General features: G+C 45.5%; 2 protein-coding genes and 1 pseudogene across 2 annotated transcripts; 2 read left to right on the plus strand and 1 right to left on the minus strand.

Annotated features, from left to right (window-relative positions):
* Window positions 1-3,461: 3,461 nt before the first annotated feature.
* Window positions 3,462-5,483, plus strand: LOC125523472 (protein SULFUR DEFICIENCY-INDUCED 2). Its single transcript, XM_048688509.2, has 4 exons — window positions 3,462-3,727; window positions 4,250-4,462; window positions 4,560-4,715; window positions 4,837-5,483. Exons 1-4 carry the CDS (start codon window positions 3,596-3,598, stop codon window positions 5,239-5,241), a joined length of 906 nt encoding a protein of 301 aa, XP_048544466.1. The 5' UTR covers window positions 3,462-3,595; the 3' UTR covers window positions 5,242-5,483.
* Window positions 5,484-13,574: 8,091 nt separating this feature from the next.
* LOC147992078 (uncharacterized) lies at window positions 13,575-15,294 on the minus strand. Its single transcript, XM_087539637.1, has 3 exons — window positions 14,633-15,294; window positions 13,949-14,255; window positions 13,575-13,778 (listed from the first exon to the last, which is right to left on the minus strand). Exons 1-3 carry the CDS (start codon window positions 15,215-15,217, stop codon window positions 13,759-13,761), a joined length of 912 nt encoding a protein of 303 aa, XP_087395763.1. The 5' UTR covers window positions 15,218-15,294; the 3' UTR covers window positions 13,575-13,758.
* A 1,500-nt stretch (window positions 15,295-16,794) lies between these two features.
* Window positions 16,795-18,796, plus strand: LOC147992079 (protein FAR1-RELATED SEQUENCE 5-like; annotated as a pseudogene).
* The last annotated feature ends 4,170 nt before the right edge of the window (window positions 18,797-22,966 follow it).

Consider the following 22,966-nt stretch of genomic DNA (forward strand, 5'->3'; position numbering starts at 1 on the left):
AGTTGCCATACTAATATGATGGGAGTTGCCATATTGTCATTATGCCAATTGCCATATTGTCATTATGGCAGTTGCCATCTTGATATGATCAGGTTGCCATCTTGTTATGATCAGGTTGCCATGCACGAATAAAAGTGTGTTAAAAAACAGTGTTCACAGAAAGAACTGGTAAAAAATATCATTAAATGCAGTCGACAACCCTTTTGGTACATCTTGCTTGAGAATGCATCGTGCAGGAAGTCAGCAATAAGCTTACACCAATTCATATTCTTCACATTTTCCAGATCCGCCTGCACCACACAAAATTTCAGGACAAAAAAGGTTGCCGCATCAGAAATCAAATGGAAAAAAACATCGAAAAACGCTGGCAGTCACTAGCTTTACACATGACATCGGAGCCAAAAAGATCAAAGGAAAATAAAGTAGTAAAGATGGATCATTCATCAGGATGGGGAAGCATTTGTTGCTTGGGCGAAGAGAGGTGGTCGGCGCGAAAACAGCTGAGATGAGGTACATGAGTAGCTTCATCTTGAAAACATCTCCATGCGTCGTCATGGCCTGCAACGAATCTGCCACTGCAGACGTGTTCGGCATGGATTCCGGCCCAGGAAACAAACGGGGGAACAACGCTTCCTCGATCTCATTGTTGGCCTCGTACGAGACTTTGATATGTCCACGAGGCACACCCAAAGTGCAGAACACGGATTCCTCGTTCAACGGTAGTCTTCCATGTCCCGGAATCACGAATTCCCTGGAGGCGGGGTCATAGATCTCACCAAGCCAGTCGCATACAGGGTTGACAAGGTTCGTGCACCGGACATCCATCATAGACTGCATACCCATCTCAGCAGCAGCCCCCTTCTGATCGTCGGTGAATTTGTCAGTCAACGCAGTCAGTCGTTCTTGGGAGGCTTTGTTGCGAATACGTTTCTTCTTCTGCAAAAAATAGACAAAAAGTGATCAGTTGTTGTCATGTTTTTGCAAAAAGTGATCAGTTGTTGCCATGTTTTGCAATGTCATGAAATTTTAGTTCGTGTCAGACGACTGCAAGCTCGAGGTGTCAACCAGTAACATAAAGCAGGAGGAAGGGGGGATGTGTGAACATTTACCTCATCACCCTCTTTTCTCCGTCCAGTTGCCCGATTATGCTGTGGTGCATCCATGAAATCATCATCATCGTTTTGATGATCGCCACGAGCCATTCTGCTGAGATAGGAACAGACCAAATTGTCATGGTGGAAATGTAAATGCAAGAGGTAAGAAGTTGCCACCTAACAGAAAATGTCAACTAGTGAATGCAGAAAAAATAACATGAACACACACGCACCCCTCCTATGATTGTCGGAAACATAAACGTGGCAAGTAAGCACGTTGGTTGCATACATATGGTAAATGCACTTGAAAACAAAAAATGTTGAAGTTGCCATGTTAGCCCAAGATAGTACGATAGAAAGTCACAGAATCCTCCACATCAGAAAAACTAAGATGTGACAGCTTACACACTGTCCTAAAAATACACCAATCAAATGCCACTTGTTCAGCGGCAGAAATGTGCTAGGGTGAAATTGCCGTGCTGAAATGCAACACATACTACAATAAATCGATGAAACCACATATAATCAAGAACCTGAAAATTGCCACAGTGTGATCAGATATCACAAAGTCGTTGTGGCAAAACAAAAAAAATTGCGCCTACAGTATAATGAATTTGCCATATTGTACTGACTGCGGCATGGCAACAGACATGATGTGGTCAGCCAAAAACTTGCCACATGCAAAGCATATGTATGGCATCTGACACAATTGATATGCAAATTTGGTTGCCACATTATGCAGCCAATTTGCCACACTGTCTTATCTGCAGAATGGCAACAGACAGTGTGTTTACATTCTATTTGCCACATGAATATACTATCCAAGTGGCAACAGGCACACTTGATGTGCACATTAGTTGCCGTCCAGTGCAGTTGGCTCCTGAAACTGCATTGACTACCGATTGTGGCAACTATCACAGTGTGATAACTATCACAAATCATTCAGAAAAATTAGATGCCATAATGAAAAAGCATGTTTGTGGCTACTATCACAGTAATTCAGCAAATTTAGTTGCCACATGGAAGAGCGTGTGTGTGGCAACTATCACAGTCATTCAATAAAAATAATTGCCCCATGCGAAAGCTTATATGTGGCAACTAACACAGTCATTTCAGTAATTTATTGCCGCAAGGGGAATCACGTTTGTGGCAACTATCACATTTGTTCAGGGAGTTAGTTGCCACAGAATCATGATAGTTAATGAAACTATCAAGTTTGCCTCATACTACAGTTTCAAAACCCAACTAACTAGATCTAGGGTTCAATGACAACTACCGCGACTTCAAATTCACCCTCAAAATTCTCCCACGAACTGACTGCAAACACAAATTCGAACCAATGCGCATCAAACAAACCGGGAGACACCTGCCCAATCCATAGGCAAGACTAGTGCGTGCCTCCGAACAGGCATAACCACACCGACGATGCCGCCGCCGCGGCCGCGACGAAACTGCCCAGTGCCACCAAAAACGGCTAGCAGACGACTTCGGCGCCGGCGGGAACGCCGACACATCGCCGAATCGCCTGAATCTCTATGAATCTCGATCGAGGAATCAAATAGGGAGGGAAGGGGGAAAATGCAGGAAGGGATTGCGAGAGTTGTAGCGAGCATTACCTTCAACCCGCAGGCGCTCCGGCGAAGCCGCTCCGTTCCGGCGAGCACCACCGACAACCGCGAGCACCGTCGATTCTTCCGCCTCCGCCGTCGCCTTCTCCCCTCGCCTTCTCCTCCAATGGTTTGAAATGTGAGTGGTTTGTGCCAGTAACTGCGGTGCGGGTGAGTAAATGGAACCGTGAGGGAGAGGGGGCAGAGGTGTGCGACGTGTTTGACGTCAACCGCGATCGGAGCGTGGTGTGCGGGCGCATAGCAGTTCCACCGCACGCCTCCGAGTGGCAACCGCTGACCGCGGGATGGCGCAAAAAACCGGCCAATTTGTTCCAAGATTCGTGCATAAAATTGCCAACGGAGATGCTTGCGTGTGGTCGGGATGGTGAACGCCCACACATGTGGGCGTTAAGATTTCCGTTAATTAAAAGAATATTAGTTGTCTCGGAAAAGAAAAGGGGATACTAGTACGAGTACATCGCACATGCGTCTAGAAGATGCAGCCAATCGGGACGCAGTTGAGCTCGTTAAACGCCCATCAAACAGTACTAAAACAACAAAGGCTTCGAGCCGCCCGTCACACCCGGTGCTCGCCCAAGGCGCCGCGAGCACGTCACTGCGGATGCGGATGCGGACGCGTGGTGCCCACCCGACCGCCGGATGGGGGCCAGGTCGCCATCCAGCCCCCGCCCTCGAACCCGGACGCCTTCCCGTCCAGATCCACTCCGCCCGCCTCGTCATCCCCCGCGGCCCCCTCCTCCCTCCCTTCCCACCCTCCAGATCCCGCAACCCGCGAAACAAACCACCAGCCGGCAAGCAATCCGCGCGCGCCCATTGTTCTCCTCTCCCTCTCCCTCTCCCCCCCAGCCTCGGTTCCGGATCAGCTTCGACGGCATGGCCGCACCTCCACCCTCCAAGAGGAGAGGCGGCGGCGGTGGCGGGGGTGTGGAGAAGAAGGATCTGTTCCACGTCGTCCACAAGGTGCCCGCCGGCGACAGCCCCTACGTCCGGGCCAAGCACCTCCAGGTTGGTTAATCATTTGCAGCTCCCTTCCTGCCCATGCAAATTCTGCCTCTCTCTAGTGGATTTATTGTGGTTAAAACGGAAACTGGAATATACTATACTGTATGCAGTAGCCTTGATTGTGCACCGGTTGCCCAATCATGATAACGGCCAGCATGAAAGCAGATCACAGTATTATTCCCTACTTTTCCGTCGGCTCCGGGCGATTCTTGACTTCTTGCTCTCGCCGTCAAATCTTCTTTGCTCCTCTTGGCCGAAAGAAACCATTGCTCGCCGAATCGGTCACTGTGCTAAGGTTACTTCTCCGTGTTGCCACAAATGGGCAGTGGTCCATCGCGCGGAGTCGACCTGCGTGCTTAGTGAATGATTATGTTCTAATCACATCGAATTAAGTTCAGTTACACCATAATTCATGATTAGGAGTAGTTGAACGAGAGAAAAATCCCTTTCCTCAAAAAAAGAGAGAATATTTTTCCCTGCAAACGTTAAGTTGCTGACTTGGGTGAAACGGCTTGGATTGATCAGCTCGTGGAGAAGGACGCGGAGGCGTCGATCGTGTGGTTCTGGAAGGCGATCAACTCCGGGGACAGGGTGGACAGCGCGCTCAAGGACATGGCCGTGGTGATGAAGCAGCAGGACCGCGCCGAGGAGGCCATAGAGGCCATCAGATCCTTCAGGCACCTCTGCTCCAGGCAGGCTCAGGAGTCCCTCGACAACCTGCTCATCGACCTCTACAAGGTGCGTCTAACTTGCACGTCTCACAGGAAAAATCTGCTCAAGGATCGATCCGGCCGTGCATCTATTCTAACCTGATATGTCTCATTTTGATCTTCAGAAATGCGGAAAAGTCGACGAGCAGATAGAGCTGCTGAAACAGAAGCTCAAGATGATATGCCTCGGCGAGGCCTTCAACGGGAAGATCACCAAGACGGCCCGCTCCCACGGCAAGAAGTTCCAGGTCTCGATCCAGCAGGAGATGTCACGCATTCTGGTACGGGTTACTGCTCCCATGTTACTCTTACTGATTGCTAATTAGGCATGTCTTGGTCTGTCACTGCAGCAATATTCAGTTATACAAAGGTTACTGAAACTTTTGATGTGCAATTTCACAGGGTAACCTTGGCTGGGCTTACATGCAGCAGAACAACTATGAAGCCGCAGAATTGGTGTATCGGAAGGCCCAGACTATCGTACCTGATGCCAACAGGGCGTGCAACCTCGGGCTGTGCTTGATCAAGCAGGGCAGGCATCAGGAGGCAGTGCAAGTACTCGAGGATGTCCTACTTCGCAGAATCTCCGGGTTGGATGACGACAAGGCGGTTGCCCGAGCTGAGCAGCTCCTTAGTGAGCTCGGTCCGACTACACATGTTTCATCGCCCTTTGATATTGGCTTGAGTTTCACTGAAGAGATCATGGAGAGACTAGACCTTGTGATGAATGAGTGGACACCGTTCAGGTCGAGGCGTCTGCCTGTATTCGAGGAGTTAGATGCATTCAGGGACCAGATGGCTTGTTGATTCGTTACTTCGCCAGTTTTTAATCTTTTAACGTGCATTTGCGTGTGGTAAATAGAAGTTGATGTGCATGTATGTAGGAGGTTATGTAGGAGGTTTTGTGGATGTTACAGGTGTGAATGAGAGATTTGATAGATTGTAGATATCATAAGCAGCTAGGGTTGATGCAAAGCGTTCCCTTGCGGAATAATGTGGTTTCAGTTTTGAATGCAGCTGGTCTTTGCCCAGAGATATGCTTAATTTGACCTCCTTGCGATGTGAAATCGTCGTGTGGATTACTCACTTGCTTTAATTGCAAAAACTGAAATGATTCCTTTTCCTTTTGCTAAAAGCCAACACTGAGTATAACATATTGCATACCAAGTAAAATTTCATCCATGCAGGAGCCAGCTTGAGCGAACACCGCCAAAGTCAAGAACTTGAGAGCAAGTAAAAGAGACAGCTGGTGCTGATAAGAGAGCACTATATACACTCACAAAATAGACATGTGCTGGATTACTGATAAGAGATCCCAATATTTGTTGGATTGTTGAATCCAAGAGTTTGGTTCGTTATTGTATACATCCTTTAAGTGATAATCTCACTATGTGTACAAAGCACCTAAGAACACCAAATAAAAGATGTGAATTCTGCAATGCTCTTTGACCTACAGTATGGATTTCAACGCCAGGGACTTGCCAGGCTAGCTCTTTTTGAAACCAAGCGCCTGCAACTTCAATTCCCAACCCTTCCTATTCCCAGCCGACTTCTCTCGATACTGAATACTCCTCTTTCCCCCTCATATGTTACATCCAGTTTCATGCTCATGGCTCGCCCTCTTTCTCCCTCATTGTTCTTGTGTGGTTTAATGTGGTGTGCAAGCCATGCTCGCTGTTTTGGTTGTTGCTTCAAGCTCATGGCTCATCCTCTTTCTTCCCCATTTTTTCTTGTGTGGCTCAATGAGGTGTGGTAGTCGTGCTCGATGTGTTGGTTATTACTTATACACTTTTCACGTACATGAAGAAGACACAAGTTTGCGAACTGTGTTTTATGGACGTGTTGTTATTGGACTTTAATGCTCCTAGCTTCTCCAACTGTATCATGTCAGATGTGCAAAGTACAGACTCGGCTTTAATTTTAAATATCTTCACCGGTCGGTAATTTAAGTTGCCAACACATCTCGCTCTAAGCCAACTCCTTTGAAACCGAATTTTGTGAAATAGTCTAAGGCTTTTTGTGAAGAAAGTGAACATCTTTACTTTTTTTGCCCCAAACATTCTCTCTACGTCACCAAATACCAAATACCAAAAAGGTGAAATGCTTAATAATAACATAATGAAATGTTTTCCTTTGGAAAAGATCTAGCTAATATGTTTCACAAAATTCATATTATACAACCTCGCTCTAATATCACCAACACTGCAAGAAGCTGCTTTAATATTAGTTTCGTTGCTGAATCCGAGACTTTGATAACAATCTTCATGTGACGACAATCTCTCTGTGTAGAATGGGTGCCAAATACCAAAAATGAACTTGTCAATGCTATTTGGCCTACAATATGAAGTCCAAAGGTGGGCACCAAATTAGCTAGATCTTTTCCTATTGGGGCTGGCTATATGTAAGTTGCCTGAAAATTTATTTTGGGTAATTTGATTTGTTGGGCCATTAAATCAAGATACAACTATCATCCTTCTTTCTTCTTCCTTCAGCTTTCTTCCTCCTCCAACCATCCCTTCTCTCACAAAATTGACTTACCCAAATTTTCTGAATGACCATCTTGAATTTTTTCCATCTACCATTTTTATTTAAGCAAACTACATACCACTTTCCATAATGACAGAACAAAAAAGGTAGGATCCATCTTAGGTTTCTGAATTTTCACAGGATAACGAAGTATGTTCACGTACACGGTTCTAACTAATATATAACACAAGATGCATATCGCCACACCAAACTCAAGTTTTCACTGTCTTTTCATACCATTGACGCATGTAATCAAAGAGCTAGACGCATTATTGGTAAGGTAGGTTTGACGCAAAGCAATCCCTTGAGAATTTATGTTTGAGCTAACTACATAATAGATTGTTGATATGATAAGCTAGGGTTGATGCAAAGTGGCCCCTCGAGGAATATTCTGGTTTCGATTAGGAATGCATATGTTCTTTTCCTAAGATACGTCTAATTTGACTTCCTATAGATGGAAACTTCCATGTGGGTTATTCACTTACTTTAATTGTAAAAGGTGAAATGCTTAATAATAACATAATGAAATGTTTATTTTGCTAAACGATCCAACACTAAGTATAACTATTGCATATACCAACCAAAATTCCATCCATACCAAAGCCAATTTCAAACATACTAGCATTGGTATGCACCACCAACGTCGAAAACTTGAGAGCAAGTAACAGAGGCATGTGGTGCTGAATCACAGAAGTATATACACAACAAATATCACCAACACCGCAAGAAGGCGTTCCAAAATTTGTTGGGTTCTTGACATCCAATAGATTTATTACTGGATATGGAGATCATATTGCAACAACAATCATACTACGTGTAGAAAGCCTGAGTAATCCAAAAGGTGAATTGCCAATGGTACTTAGCTTGCATTATGGATTCCAACACCACAATAATCTGGTTCTTTTTTAATCCATGTGTTGCCAACTTCAATTCCCAGCGCTTCCTATTCCTAGTTGGCTTCTCTCAATACCGGAACATTGGTACCATTTAGCTCCATTCACATGGTTTTCCCTCTCCACACCCCCCCCCCCCCCCACACACACATGCATTGTTCTTGTGCCACTAGTGTCGTGTGCTAGGCGTGCTCCGTGTTTTGGTTATTAATTATACACCTTCATGTACATGAAGAAGCCACAAGTTTGAGAACGATGTTTTATGGTTGTATCATTATTTGGACCTAGTGCTCATGATTAAAGTATATCATGTCCTATGTTGGTGGGTAAGTACTGACTCGAGTTTAATTTAAAATATCTTCACTCATCTATAATTTTTATTCCCTACACATCCTACTCCGAGCCATCCTCTTTCGAACCAATTGTTTATGAAATGGCCTGCAAGTTTTTTTCTATAAAATGAATACCTTTACTTTCTTAGCTCCAAATGTTCTCTCTATGTGTTAATAAAATGTGAGGTGGAATACCATTTATGTTTATATTTTGATTGTTCAAGAATGTGGCCCCTGATTTAACATGTGCCAAAAGAAATCCATTTAGACAGTGAAGCCAAGCCCACAAACTAAAGCCTCGAGGTTTGACACCCACTTGTGGGAGACATGCTCAAGATTAATAATAATGGTCCTTACTAGAGTCGAATGGATCGAGGGGATGGTGCCTCTAGTGACGTAGTTGGAGCAGGGTTAGCAAGATACCCAAAATACATGCATGTATTCAATCGTTGTCTATAGCACAAGCTTGGGGGATGACTTAGGTTCATATCAAGACTAGCATTCAGTTGTTGTTGCAGGTGACTAAGGGAAGCTATGATGATATGATGCCTTTACATGGTGTGGTTGGGAGGCCTGGTAGATTATAGATATCACAAGGTGGGGCTAATACAAAGAGTCTTCTTTAGGAATAATGTGGTTTCTGGTTTGAGTGCACTTGTTCATTGCTCGACATGTGTTAGTTTGACTTTCTCATGATGTGAATTTCCAATGGATTATTCACTTGCTTTAATCACAAAACTTGATGTGTTTTTCCCAAAAACTCAATAGGGAGTATAACATATAGAACAACTAAAGTAAATAACTTGAAGCCAAGAAACGTAGGCACGTGATGTTGAGTTACTGTTAGGAAAGCAATATATATAAATAACAAATCACCACCACTACAAGATGACAATATAATATTAGTTTGAAATCCAAGAGTTTGATTGATAAGGATCTTCATGTGGCGTCAATCTCTCTATTCTCTATGTGTAGAATGGATGCCGAGTACCAAAAAATAAATATGAAATGCTATTTGGCCTACACTATGGATACTAACCCTGGGGACTCGAGTAGCTAGCCATCCCTCCCACTCCATGCCGCCACCCGAGGGGTCTGTCATTCCAGGTGTGCGGCCTCCGATGAAGGTGGCGGTGAGGCTTGGCTGCCATGCCCCGTCGCAAGGAGCTCCGGATGCCGGGGCAGCAGCCCCGAGTGGAGATGGCAACACGGATCTCGCCGGTGGATGGCGCCAGGGGATCTAGCCATTCCTTCCATCCGTGTGGGCGGCAGAGGTCCTCCGTGGTTGTGAGATCTTTCGGTGGCTCCGCCAGATATGGATACTGGCCCCCTCCCCTTGCTACGGCCCACCCGCCAGATCTAGTCGTTGGGCATGGGTTGGCGGGAGACTAGAACGGGGGAAACCCTTGGTATACTTCGTGTCAACCTTGATGGTGTCGGCGCTCTTGCACTAGTTCCCTCTTGAGGGCACGCTGAGCTTCCGATCGGCACCCCTCTTCTTCGATCCCCCCCCCCCCCCCGCGCGGGGGCTCCCAGGTGAAAGCCTTGGCCTTTTGGGTTGGACAACGGCGGCGTTCCAACAACATGTTCCTGTTTGGAGGTGTCGTCCTAGGGATGGCGCAGTTGCGGTTGTGGTGTTTGGTGATTGGTGGCGGTGGTGGTGTGCTACTCTCTAGGTCGCTGGTGGTGTGGGAGGCGAGTTGGCTGGTCCGCAATCCTTCAGTGGCTCCTGTCCGATGGTTGTTGGCCGGTGTTCAACGTCCTCGTATAGTGACATGGCATGGACGAAGGGGAGACTGCGTTCTCCTCTCCAACATTGGCCCCTTTGGGTCGACGCAGTGCCAGGTTTCTCTCCATGTGGTTCAGCCTCTCCCGTCTGCGTGCGCTAGCGTCTCTAGCTAGTTGGCCTCTGCTCTGCCGCTCTAGCTGCTTTTGGCGCTCTGGCGGCTTAACTATGGTTTCTTAGTGTACGCGATGGCGTTTGTTGCTTTGCTTCTTGTAGCTGCTTCTTGTAGCTCCTGGTCTCGAGCGTGATCTGCTTGTGATCTTTCAGTTTTTGGTCAAGTTTTGGCCTTTGTAATCAGCTCATTTGTATCCTAGCAGCTTGATGGCTTCATTAATTTGATGAACTCTATGCCTTTTCTCTAAAAAAAATATTCTTGTGTTGTTTACTGTGGTGTGTTACCCATGCTCGATCTTTTCGTTGTTGCTTATGTACATATGTGAAGAAGTCGCGAGTTTGCGAAAGTTGTTTTATAGACATACAACTATTTGGACTTTAGTGCTCCAAGCTTTCCCGGTTGTATATTGCTAGTATGTTCGTAGGTAAGCATAAGTGATCTTGTGAGCACGAGCTCACATGCACCTTTAGTAGTAGTAGTAAGATATAAAAAACTAAGAAAATTCAACAAAGACATATGTGTGTTTCACATGCGTGCAAATTTGCGCAATGAAATAATATTCATGGAGGCCTGGGCAAAAATAACAAAACTGATGCTCTGAAATGCTTTTGAAAACAGTCTTTTTGGAACATCGGGGTTCATCACGAAAAATTGCACACATGTAAAACACACATCAATGTTTGTTGTAAAAAATATCAGATTAAAAAAATGTTTTCCCGCATTTTACTGTTACAAAGGGTTCATGTGAGCTCGTGCTCACAAACTCCATGTTCGGTGGGTAAGCTATTGTATCAACTTCATGTCATAATATTATCTCATCTTTGTAATTATAGTTTCCAAACAAATCTCACTCCGAGTTAAGATCTTTAGAAACCATTTTATTCTATTCGCTCTGAACATTCTCTATCCATGTTAATGAAATGCTAGTTCATGATTCTACATGTGCCAGAAGGAAATCAACGAACTATTGGATTGGGAAGCCCTCCAGGTTTGGTAGCCATCTGTTGGGAGACACGACTCAAGATAATTAACGATGCTTCCAACCTAGAGTCTGGCTGGTCGCGGCGGGGGGGGGGGGGGGGGGGGGATCTGTCACTCGAGATGCTGGTGGAGTGGGGGAGGGGTCATCCTAACAAAATAAATTGACAAACGCAAAAAATGTTGCTTTTGTGACCAAGGAAAACAATTCATCATTGTTACCTTTGTTGTAGCCTTCAATTTGCCTCCACCTACTAGTAACAAATTTGTTCTGGAACTAATTGGCTAGAACTCACCACAAATTAAGGAACATATCCAGGTCAGGGTGTGTGTCTTATTTTGGGAAATTTTGAAATTGTCAGAGCAATTGTGTTTTTGACGGAGCAACTTTTTCAAACCTTTTGTAGGTTATTTCAGGACTAAACACATGGATCCGAGGATTGTTTCCATCTACCATTTATGTTCAGGCCAACTCCATGTCATTCTCTAGAACTACCGAACAAAAGGGTAAGACCCCATCCTAGTTGTCTGAATTTTTACAGTCGAAACAAGTTTGTTCTTGTACACACAGTACCAATGAATATACACCGCGAAATGCATATCGCCACACCGAACTGAAGTTCTCTCCATCTTTTCCTATAGCAGATGTCGGGCCACATCCATCCTAATCAATGTCGCCTGCCACTGCAAAGAAAGAAGAACAAAAAAGTAACTAAAATTGCTTCACAGGTTTCAGTAACATGCACTGAAGAACCAAATGTTCAGAATGTTCAAAACTTCAGAACAAATGTTCAGAAGCTGAACCAGAGTAGGAAACAGAGAAGAAAAGAAGCAGAGAAGAACAAAAAAACAAGTTAGCACTAGAAACACCAAGAAGAAGCATGATGAACATGGAAGAATCATGAAAGAAATGGCACTTACCCTATCTATATCATTAGTGCCACTTGGGTTCAACTTGTCAACCGCCTTAAGTGCGGCCGCCCACCTTTGACAATCTCGGTTGATTGTCGACCACAGGGAGCATAGAGATCTTCCAAAGCGGTCAATTCCACTTTTCTTGTGTACATCAAAGTGTTCCTTCATCCGGAGCCAATATGCATCTCTACTTTGATCCTCTTCAATGGAGGGATCCCTCGACACTAGCAACTAGGTATTGCATAGCAAGATGTCTTCATCCATGGTGTAGTTGCCCCCTCTTCCTTTTGGTGCATCGACGATGCCCTCACCATCCTCGTCCACCTCAAACTCATGATCATCGAAATGCATCTCATTGGTTTGAGACCAATGAGAATTGTTGGAGCCAACACCCATAGTTGACATATATGCTTCATCATTGAAACTACAAAGTATATACAAGGAAGCAAATAAGCTATCCATATGTATGCATTCAAACAACAACAACAACAAGTTGGCGAAATTTTACCTTGTGGGCATTTCATCGAACACCTTGTGCGCGTCGGCCGCCGGCTCATCAAGTGAGCTCGCCGACACTTCGGTCGCCGCCGCGTCCGTCGCACGCCTTGCAAGCTTCTTCCTCGACGGCCTAGAGGAGCCGTCCGCCACCTTGTTCTTCTTCGCCGACACCTTGCCCTTCTTCGCTCGCTCCGCATTTGGGAGTTCGAGAGGGGGGCACATGGCTTCATGGCAGGCGTCGGCGCGACGCCACCCGCCGCCGAGGTCTTCCACGGTGGAATGAAGAGGACGCACGCGATGCCGGTGCTTGGAGGAGCACCGGCGGAGGAGAAGCCAAAGCTCCCCGCGCTAGGGTTCGCGGCGGCGGCGGTGGAGGGGTCGCGGGGAAGGGGTGAGGGGGTGCCGGCGCGTCCGTCCATCGGGCCAATTCGCCAACAGCGGCGCGGGCAGGCGAAAGTGGCGCGGAGGAGAGGGTGCGGCGCGAGCGCTTGAGTGTGCGGCGCGTGGAAGCGGGCGCACCAAATAAGCGGCGCGCAATGGTGTTTCGGACCGCGCGCTGAACTCTTTATGCCGTGCGCGCGGCTATTGCGCCTCTGCTGGAGCTTGCTGAGCGGTTGCGCGCGCGCTAAAAACCAAAAATTTCCAGCGCGGCGCTTATATAGCACGGCTGTTGGAGATGCTCTAAAGCATTGCCTCGAGGGATATCATAGTTTGATGTGTGAATACAACCGTTATTCACTTAAGATATGTTTTATGTTACTTGTTCAGGATGTGGAATTTGCAAGTAGATTATTTATTGAATTTATCACAAAAATCGGAATGCTTTTAGCCAAAAACCAACACAATGTATAAATAGAACAACTAAAATTCTAACCATACCAGAGCCAGCGTGAGCCACATCAGCATTGGATATGCACTGTCAATGTAGATAACAAGAAATCAGCCAACACACACACATGTTCCGCAGGAAGACGCTCCAATATTAGATGGATTGCTGAAAATTGAAGAGATTGATCATCGAAGATTTCAACATCGACCTTCCCTAAAAAAAGGTATACTTGACCTTTTTGTAATTCTGCCCATTCCATGTCATTTTCTAGAACTAGAGAACAAAACAGAAAAGGGTAAGAGACCCCATCCTAGGTGTCTGAATTTTCACAGTAGAAACAAGTATGTTCTTGTACACAGTACCAATGAATATACACCGCAAAATGCATATCGCCACACCGAACTGAAGTTCTCTCCGTCTTTTCCTACAGTCGATGCCGGGCCACGTCCATCCTAAACAACACCATCTGCCACTGCAAACAAAGAAGAACGAAAACGTAACTAAAATTGCTTCACAGGTTTCAGTTATACGCACTGAAGAACAAAATGTTCATAATGTTCAGAAGTTCAGAACAAAATGTTCAGAAGCTGAACCAGAGCAGGAAACAGAGAACAAAAGAAGCAGAGAGACCCCATTGTTTACCTGCAGGAGGGGACGCCGGGACGAGGACGAACTCCATCTGGCTGTTGCCGGGAGGGAGGTCCAGGACGACGGGGAACAGCCCCGGGCCGCTCCTGCGGCAGACGACGAAGTCCTGGCGCCGGGTCTCCTCCTCCAGCCTGCGGTGCAGCGCCGCCAGGCTCTGCTCCTTGAACGAGAAGTACTTCCACGTCCCCTCGTCGAACTCGTCCACGCCGCCGTCGTCCCTGGCGGTGTTGTAGAAGATCAGCCGCGGCGCCGGCGTCGACAGGGGCTCCTCCTCGACCGTAGCAAGTGAACTGGTCATGTCCTGCGCAATCACGAGCAAAATCGACGAATCAAAGAAACTCTCTTCTTCCCCCAAGAAGAATTCAGGACGAAGCGTTCAAGAAAGTAGGAATAGCAGGCACAATCGGCTTCAAAATACGCATGAATCCACCGTGAAAACTCAGAAAGATTATTCTTTCTTGAATCAAAGAAAGTCTCTTCTTCCCCCGAGAAGAATTCAGGAAGAAGCGTTCAAGAAAGTAGGAATCGGCTTGCAGATACGCATGGATCCACCGTGGCAACTCAAGAAGGTGATTCTTTCTTGAAGGAATCAACAAATTTGTTTCGGATTGCGCAAGAACAGGAGAAAGGAAGCAAGCAATAAGATAGGATCGATCGGGCTTCTGTTCGTTGGAGTACCTTGGAGGAGCGCACCCTGGCGAGGACGCTGGACGCCGTGTCCGACTCCGATGTGGCCGCCTCCAAGCGGGCGTCGCACGAGTGGGCGCGGCAGGGCCGCGGCGGCGACGGCAGCAGCAGCAGCGCCGCCTCCGCGGCCGGGACGACCTCGACGACCCAGGAGCTCTCCTCCGGGTCGGCGTCCAGGTCGACGGTGACGGAGTTGTCCTGCGGCGTCCGCCCGAACCTGGCGCGGAGGAGGCGGCCGTAGGGCCCGGACAGCGCGAGGTGCTCGCCCTCGCGCAGCGGCGACCAGAGGAAGGCGTTGTCGTTGGGGCAGGACGGCGAGCCCTGGACGACCCCGCAGCAGGCCCGGGTGCCGCGGCCGCGGCCGAGGACGTCGGCGGGGAGCTCGGTGGCGCCGAGGTAGAGGCCCCGGTGGCCCTGGAGGCGGACGTAGTCGTCGCCGGCGAGCTCCACGGCCCAGACCGTGCCGCGGGAGTTGCGGCGGTGGCCGTGGGAGACGGCCACGCCGTCGAGCGCGCAGAGGTACGTGCCCAGGTGGCTCCTCAGCCGCACGGACCGCGCGTCCTTGAAGAGCTCCATCGCCGCGCGCGGCCGAGGGTGGGGATCAGGAATCAAGAACGGGGCGGCGTTTCTTGGTTTGGGCTTCGGGGGCGAAGGGGGAGGAGGTTCGCTTGGGCGGGAGGCGGAATTTCGGTTGGAGGTTTGTATGTTTTGGTCGAGCGCAGCAACGGCCGTTGCTTTTAGAAGATCCTGTATCTATCCGTCCCCTAATTTTCAGTGCGGGATCCTGTAAAGAGGTGGTCTTCGGTACAACCACCCCCCCCCCCCCCCACCCCCAAAACGTACAAAGGGTAGGGGCGGTCGCGTACGGCCGCCCGTACGCGCCCACGTCCGCATGCACGCCCGCCCGCGCCCGCTGCGTACGCCCGAGTGATTAAAAAAAACGATCGGCGAACCCTATCTTCAAGACACCTCACCCGCCTCCTCTCATGCCGCCGCCGCCGCCATCTCCGGCAGTATCTGGCCGACGAAAAAAAACGTACGCGTTGTGCGCTACGCCGACAACCGCCTCGGTCGGGCAGACACCTCCGCCGCTGGCAGCTCGTATCCGGCGACAACCGCCTCATGTCTGACGAAGGCAACGAGGTACGCGAGGCGCTGGCATAGTAATTTAAGAACGAATTTTAATTGATAAGATGTTACGTGATGTTTGAATGGATATTTCATTATATATGAACGTGTATAGATTGAGGCTGAAATAGGATATGACGGTGCTGATGGCGGTAGCGACGACGGATCATTGTCATTGGATGAAGACGAACATGACGATGAAAATTATATGAGTTTGAATGAGTCTTACAGTGGCAATGTAAGTGGTCTGCATGTTCTCAACCATATTAAATACAAGCATCCACGATGACAATAACATGTTTGACTGTGCACAGATATGAGGGGATGATGACAATGAGGATATGGATGTAGATGATTCATATGCTGAAAGCGGAAGCCATGTAGGTTTAGATTTATATAGGTTATTTTAAAGTGAAATTAAATACGCATCAAGTCTTATATATCATATTTACAATTTGCGCAGATGGAAGTGGAAGGGTACTATCAGTGGAATTTTTTCGATGATGCCAATGACGAAAACGATATCGATGCATCTTATCATGACAGCTCGAGCAAAGTAAGTAGTGGAAAGTGAATACATATGATAGTCCTTATACAACTATTTACTGACATATACGGTTGTTTGTATTTTTTTCAGGAAGAGGATGGTGACGCGTGCGAAAACGATGATGATGCCGATGGTGATGAGTGCAATTTTGATACTGGGTACGATGAATACCAGCAAGAATCACTGGACAGGCATTGGACGGTGATGTCCACGACGTTCAGGACAAACGAGGAGGCATATGATTTCTATAACGACTATGCGAAAAAGCATGGCTTCAGCATTAGGAGGGACAACTTGAAATATAGTAAGGGTATCGACGCACGTAGGCGGTTGAGAAGGTTTCTCTGTTCAAGGTCTAGGAAACGACAGGCCAAGTTTTGTACCATGGAAGGGAAGAAGCGCAGGCTGAGAGCGGAGACTCTGTGCTATTGCGAGGCCCATCTAACTGTGAAGGTTGACAGAGAGCGCTCCATTTGGTATGTCAGCAGTTTTAGCGATGATCATAGTCACACTCTTGCTAGACCAGATGAAGTTATATATCTTCGATCTCATAATCAGATAAAGGAATACCAGAAGCTCGAGATCTTAGCAATGGCAGGTGCTGGGCTAAAAAAACATTGGATTTATGACAACTTCGTTAGTAGGTATGGATCATATGCGCTGGCTGGTTTCGGGAGGAGGAAGCTTTATAACATGTGTTATAGGGAGAAAATGAAGTTGCTAGCAAAGGGTGATGCGGACACTGCGATTGGTATCGTGATGACGAGAAAGACAAGGGATCCAGACTTTTTCTTTGAGCACACTGTTGACGCAGAAGGAAAGCTGAAGAACATGTTCTGGTGTGATTCTCAGTCACGTCGGGATTACCTTGACTTTGGTGATGTAATCGTCTTCGACAGCACTTATAAGATGAATATGTACGGAATGTCATTCATACCTTTTGTTGGTCTAAACGATCATCGTTGCACCACTGTGTTCGGTTGTGCAGTTGTGTCAGATGAGACGGAGGATACATACGTTTGGGTGTTGCATACCTTCTTAAGAGCTCATTGTCAGAAGAAGCCGAGGTCTGTAATTACTGACGGAGACGCGGCCATGATAAGGGCCGTCAGGAAGGTCCTTACTGACGCGTGGCATCGACTTTGTTCGTGGCATATTGAGAAAAACATGCAAAAACACCTCCACCACAAGTCCCTTAAGAAGTTCAGGTCTCTTATTTATTATGCCACTACACATGATGAGTTTGAGGCGAGATGGACAGCTTTTAGAGCTAAATGGGAGTCGGAGAAAACTGAAACATGGTTGCGTAGGATGTACCGAAAGAAAAGGCTTTGGGCTGCGTCATATCTCACCGGTGGGTTCTTCCTTGGTATGCGGAGTAACCAAAGGAGCGAGAGTCTGAACTCTTGCCTTCATATGCATCTTGACTCTGGCATGACAATTGTTGATATGGTTGTGCATTATGAGAACTGCATTGTTCGGCTCCGTGAGAACGAGTCACACGACGACTGCATGTCCACACAGACACTCCCTGTACCAGTACTCGACGAGTTCAAATGCATTGAAAAAGCCGCTGCCCGTGACTTCACTGCAGTGAACTTTTACCTCTTGCAGAAAGAAATGAAGAAGGAAGCGGATCTTGAGATCATAGATAGACTGAGTGGAGCCGTCGGTAGGAGATTCATAATGGCATGGAAAAATAACAGGCAACTAAGATTTAAAGTGGACTGTACACCTAGTAATTCAGAAGAAACAGTGAAGTGCAGTTGTGATAGTATGAAACGTAAAGGTCTTCCATGCAAGCATGCTCTTTATGTTTTAGCCAGGTTGAACGTGCAGGACTTACCTAGGTGCTTAGTGCTGCGAAGATTCAGCAAGAATGCTAGAGGTGGACTGCCCGTGAAACGCACTAGCGATCTCTTCGCATGGGGATGGGTAGGTACTGGAGAGAGAACTAAGTACAGTGAGTTGACTATTTTGTCTGCGGAAGCAAATCATGCGGCATGTCATAAACCATTTCTATCCGATAAACTGAAAGCTGCTCTGGAGGATGTGATAGCAAACAAGGATGTTCAGGAGGAAGATTATGTGAGACAGCATAGAGTTGCACATGATGATGCTTTTGTGCCGAATCAAAATCATGTTTTTGTTGGTGATCCAGAAAAAATCAATACGAAAGGAGCACCGAAAGGGCAGAATAACAAAGGCCGTGGTAAGGAACCTGCCGTGACTACAAACGGTAGACCCAAAGATTTTGATGAGAAACCTCCTGTACGTCTATCCGGTTTATGCAAAGGAAAAGGTCATTTCAAAAACAATTGTCCTCAGAATCCAAAGCATGTGCACACCAATTCATTAACGTTCTTTTCTTGTTTAGTTAAAATTTATAAAATTTTGACGTATATTACAATTTTTCTATGCAGGAACATGGCATGATGATCATAGTAAAGAAATGTTTGAATAAAAAGAACAACTTCTGATTACAGTTGACGATTTATTTGGTTGTCTTAAAGAATATTACTTACATATTTGTTTCGTTACATCGATAGGGAAGACTTGTAATCGGTGTTTACTTATGTCATATTTGTTGGCACTATACTCGTTGTTCTTAATATGATATGCGACATACAAATTTTATGTTATAATATGATATGCGTTATACAAATTTAACATGATATGTAATATATACATTTTTTCATACAAATATATGATTTTGTGTATAAATAATGCATGTTGGGCGATCAGAGGCGCCGCACAGCCGCCGGTTGCTTTAATTTAAAAAAATAACGTTAACAAGCGCGGCTGACCCGCGAGTTGCGCCAGCGGGCGCAAAGAGGCGGTACGTACGAGGAGGATTCAGGAGCCGATGCAGAGGGCGATCCCGAGGCTGACGCCGCCCTCGGCCGCAGAGGGGGCGCACGTACGAGGAGGATCCAGTAGGCGCCGCGGAGGGCGATCCCGAGGCTAACGCCGCCCTCGGGCGCAGAGGGGCGCACGCGGGCCGATGTGGAATCAACCTCGGGGCGGGCAACGGCCAACCCTGGGGCGACGCGCGACGCGAGCCCGCTGGCCAGATGACGCGGCACACGTGCGCCATGTAGCGGCGAACGTGCGGCGCGGGCGGCGCTCGCCTGAGATATCGTCATCATATATCATCGAAGTATTTTAAAACCCCAAATCGTATATTCACGAGAACACTCATTGAACATAAATTATAAATTAAATAATAAAATAATAAATGATTAAAATGTATTTTTAATAAATTTGCCAGGGTACATAAACTGGACATGCTAAAAATATTTGAAACTCACATAAAAAAATAAAGCATCCACACACAATCCTCAGTCATGAACAAATAATATTTCGACAATCACGTAGAATTGTCGTATGATATTTTCATTTTTGTTTCCTCTTCGCAAGTCGAATTACTTTGTTCTTCATTTCTGTAAGCTTATTTTCGGGGGACATAATAATTCCAGCTATCATTCTTTCTCTCGAACTATCAATAGATTCCTAAAAAGTAATAAAAATAATATTATTTTTATCACTTATATATGATATAATGTACTAATTTTTCATATTTAAAGTATACCCACCTGAGAAATAGCAGTAATAAAATTTTCTCCGTCCCAGTATTGAAAACAGTGAAGGACGAACAGTCCACATGTGTTCCTGTGTTAAAAAAACATAAGTGCAATTTTGAAAAGCACGTTAAGTAAGATAGCACTCGATCAATTAATGTATTTCAAAAGCACATGCTACATGTAACTCACCCGTCTTCTTGTTGAGGCATGTCGTAGGGAACTATAGGCCATGCGGACACATCCGGGAACGACATAATAGCACTGTCATTTGCATCTTGAAGATCTCCTGCAAGTTGCTCTCTCTGACAAAAAAATATGAACACGTTGACTACATACGGTAAACAAATTATATGGTTAACTGTACACACATGAATACGAAACTTACAAAATTTTCAACGAATTTCCTGGTAGCTTCAGAGATATTTTCTTCCCCCCCTCAAAGAATCAAGAATTTGTAACTCTTTCTTTCTAGTGTGCAAAACACATGTAATCCAATGGTTTTTATCCTTATTGAAAGCAAAATAAGCTTATTTCATAACTTAAATATTGTTAGTAAGCTCGGCTTTCACATAAGATAGTAATGAAAATAAAATTCTGCAATATAAACGGTACCTTCGGTTTTACAAAATATTGTGTCATGCATCTGTTGAGAGGTTCATTTGCATGTGCTAAACCTTCTGGATCGTCTACCGACTTCCCTCGTCTTACTGACTTTGACCGAGTGTTCAATAACCAGTAAGATCTATGTGTGGGTACAAGATACTTGTCTTTGACGATACTTGAATCCGATATATACGTCGCATAAGCGTCAATTACCTGAAATAAATGACTAAATTTAACATGGATGCAACATACTTAACGCATGACATAAGCATGACAATAAAAATAGATACATCACCCGATATCCATGCATGGTTAAGTATCTGGCAAACTCTTGCCGCAGAAAGTCCATCATCTTTACCGTTGTTGAATATTTCATGGTTCTTATGTTTTGGTGAGTGCTCGTACGCTTTCACGTACTGCACAGCGGCACGCACCATATCATCCACAGAATGATCAAATTGAGGGGTTGTTTCATTAAACAGTTCTACAACAAAAGTCAATAAAGTTAAAGTACAAATTTGTACTACATAATTTCCAAAAATATATTCATAGCATGTTTAACTTACTCGTTTTCGCGGAACGTTTCGCACGTTTTCTCGGAGTCTTTTTAACATAAGGAGATTTCGTGTACTTTGACGCACACCGCTTTCGCTTCTCTGGAATCACCCCCTTCTTCTCTTCTACCTCGCTATTACCATCTGACAAGGCCTGTGACACTTCTTGCTCATTTTGAGGGACTTGCCATCTTGTAGCTTCTATTTTATCGGTTTTTAGAGATGATGCTTCTTTTTTTTTCTGACTGCTCCGGGACATCTATAGGATCCTCCTTCTCATCTTTAAAGCTACTCAAGTGACCAGTACTGAATTTGAACGAATCTCCTTCTTCAGAATCCAAATCATAATGCCCACTGCCATTTCGGCCATTAGGTGTGTGTTTGTCATCATACTAAAATTCTTTTTTAGGATACTTGTTTTCATACCTGGACTCACTATTCTGTCCATACAGATTTTCTTTCTCCTCTGCCATTGTGCCCGGTTTGTACCGTACACCTCTTTTATTCATTTTCTCTAACAATCTCTGCAAAAGTAAGCTCAGTCACATTTTATATCTTTTTATTAATTTATCGAGTTCAATAAAGTGCATACCAGAGTTGTTACATTTTTACCTGTGCGCATAACTCCGGCATATGAAACAATTCCTTATGAATTTCCTTCATATCATTCATAACCCGGTCCATAAAAGGCTTTAGATTAGCAGGGACCTCGGACACATTGTCCACTTTTTTCTTTCCCGTAATGGATGCCTTTCGGCTATTATGTTTCTTACCGCTTTCAGCTTGTTCATCTGCAAGTTTTTTCATTCTATACTCCTTCGTAATGCAGTCATCAATCTGCAAAGTGAATATGCAATAACAACATGAGTACATAACATTCTCAATGCATAATCAATGTACTAGTAAATAAGCATTATAATATTACAATCCATGGTCACGACCATTTTCCAGGTCGTACTTGTCTCGTTTCTCCGCTTTAGATTCAGTCCAATTTTTCATTAGGGGAACTTGCAACGACAACGGGTCATTTTTCGGGCCGGTGGTTGGCTGCACCTTCTCCCAATATAAGTACTACAAAACAAATGACAAAATAAGTTACGAACGCATAAACTAAAGGAATATGAAATAGCATTAATTAATAGCATACCTGGAGTAGGGCTAGGTTGCCACATGGCCATTGCCTCACACGGTCGTCCTACTTGAGTTTACCAATCTCTGTCAAACAAGTTCGCAAAGTGAACACGTTAAAATTCAACGTGCTTATCCGCTTCACGTCATGCACCAACGCGTAGTACTCCTTTGGTATGGAGACAGCCGACATGGGTGCAATAATGGTCCCTAGCAAAACAAGAACAGCCATCCGAAGAAATTCATCGTCGGTGGATTTATTCCTCACAATTTTTTGAATCAAGTCATCTATCATTATGTGACCATTTTTTTTGTGAACATACTGGATAGGAATTTTCTTTAGTAACTCTTTTCCTTCCGTCGCAAGAATGCCAAAAACATTCTCACCTTCATTCTTAAACCCAAATATTGAAAACACATTGTCCCGTCTAAGTGAAATAAGGCCTTTACTGCCACTATGTTCTTGTATCATGAATTTTTTGTTGTTTGGGTTATAACCTAACATCATAAAATGCAGCAAAAAATCTCTCATTTGTACTGACGGAATGATCAACATCTCTTCCAAGCCTGTTTCGTAGAACCTAAATCGCCGAGCGGTGGTAAATTTTTCAACGAGACTTATCCACTTCTCTGTGGAACATGGAATCACACCATCGATGTCCATACTGCATGTTAATTTTTTCCTATTAATACATATTATTACGCAATAGCATCGACAGAAATTGTTCGAGGCGGGAAACGTGACCTTAATCCGGGCGACAGCCGCTGAACAACGGCTGTG

This window comes from Triticum urartu, chromosome 1A (assembly GCF_056163025.1).
Source record: "Triticum urartu cultivar PI428250 chromosome 1A, HENAU_Tu73, whole genome shotgun sequence".
Taxonomy (NCBI): domain Eukaryota; kingdom Viridiplantae; phylum Streptophyta; class Magnoliopsida; order Poales; family Poaceae; genus Triticum; species Triticum urartu.

Excerpts from the sequence above, each read along its gene's own strand:
- LOC125523472 (XM_048688509.2), top strand. The coding sequence starts at position 3,596 with ATGGCCGCACCTCCACCCTCCAAGAGGAGAGGCGGCGGCGGTGGCGGG. Across the intron at positions 3,728-4,249 it reads TCCGGGCCAAGCACCTCCAG|CTCGTGGAGAAGGACGCGGA; the intron begins GTTGGTTAATCA and ends TGGATTGATCAG. Across the intron at positions 4,716-4,836 it reads AGGAGATGTCACGCATTCTG|GGTAACCTTGGCTGGGCTTA; the intron begins GTACGGGTTACT and ends GCAATTTCACAG.
- LOC147992078 (XM_087539637.1), bottom strand. The coding sequence starts at position 15,217 with ATGGAGCTCTTCAAGGACGCGCGGTCCGTGCGGCTGAGGAGCCACCTG. Across the intron at positions 14,256-14,632 it reads CCAGGGTGCGCTCCTCCAAG|GACATGACCAGTTCACTTGC; the intron begins GTACTCCAACGA and ends GTGATTGCGCAG. Across the intron at positions 13,779-13,948 it reads CCCGGCGTCCCCTCCTGCAG|TGGCAGATGGTGTTGTTTAG; the intron begins GTAAACAATGGG and ends CTTTGTTTGCAG.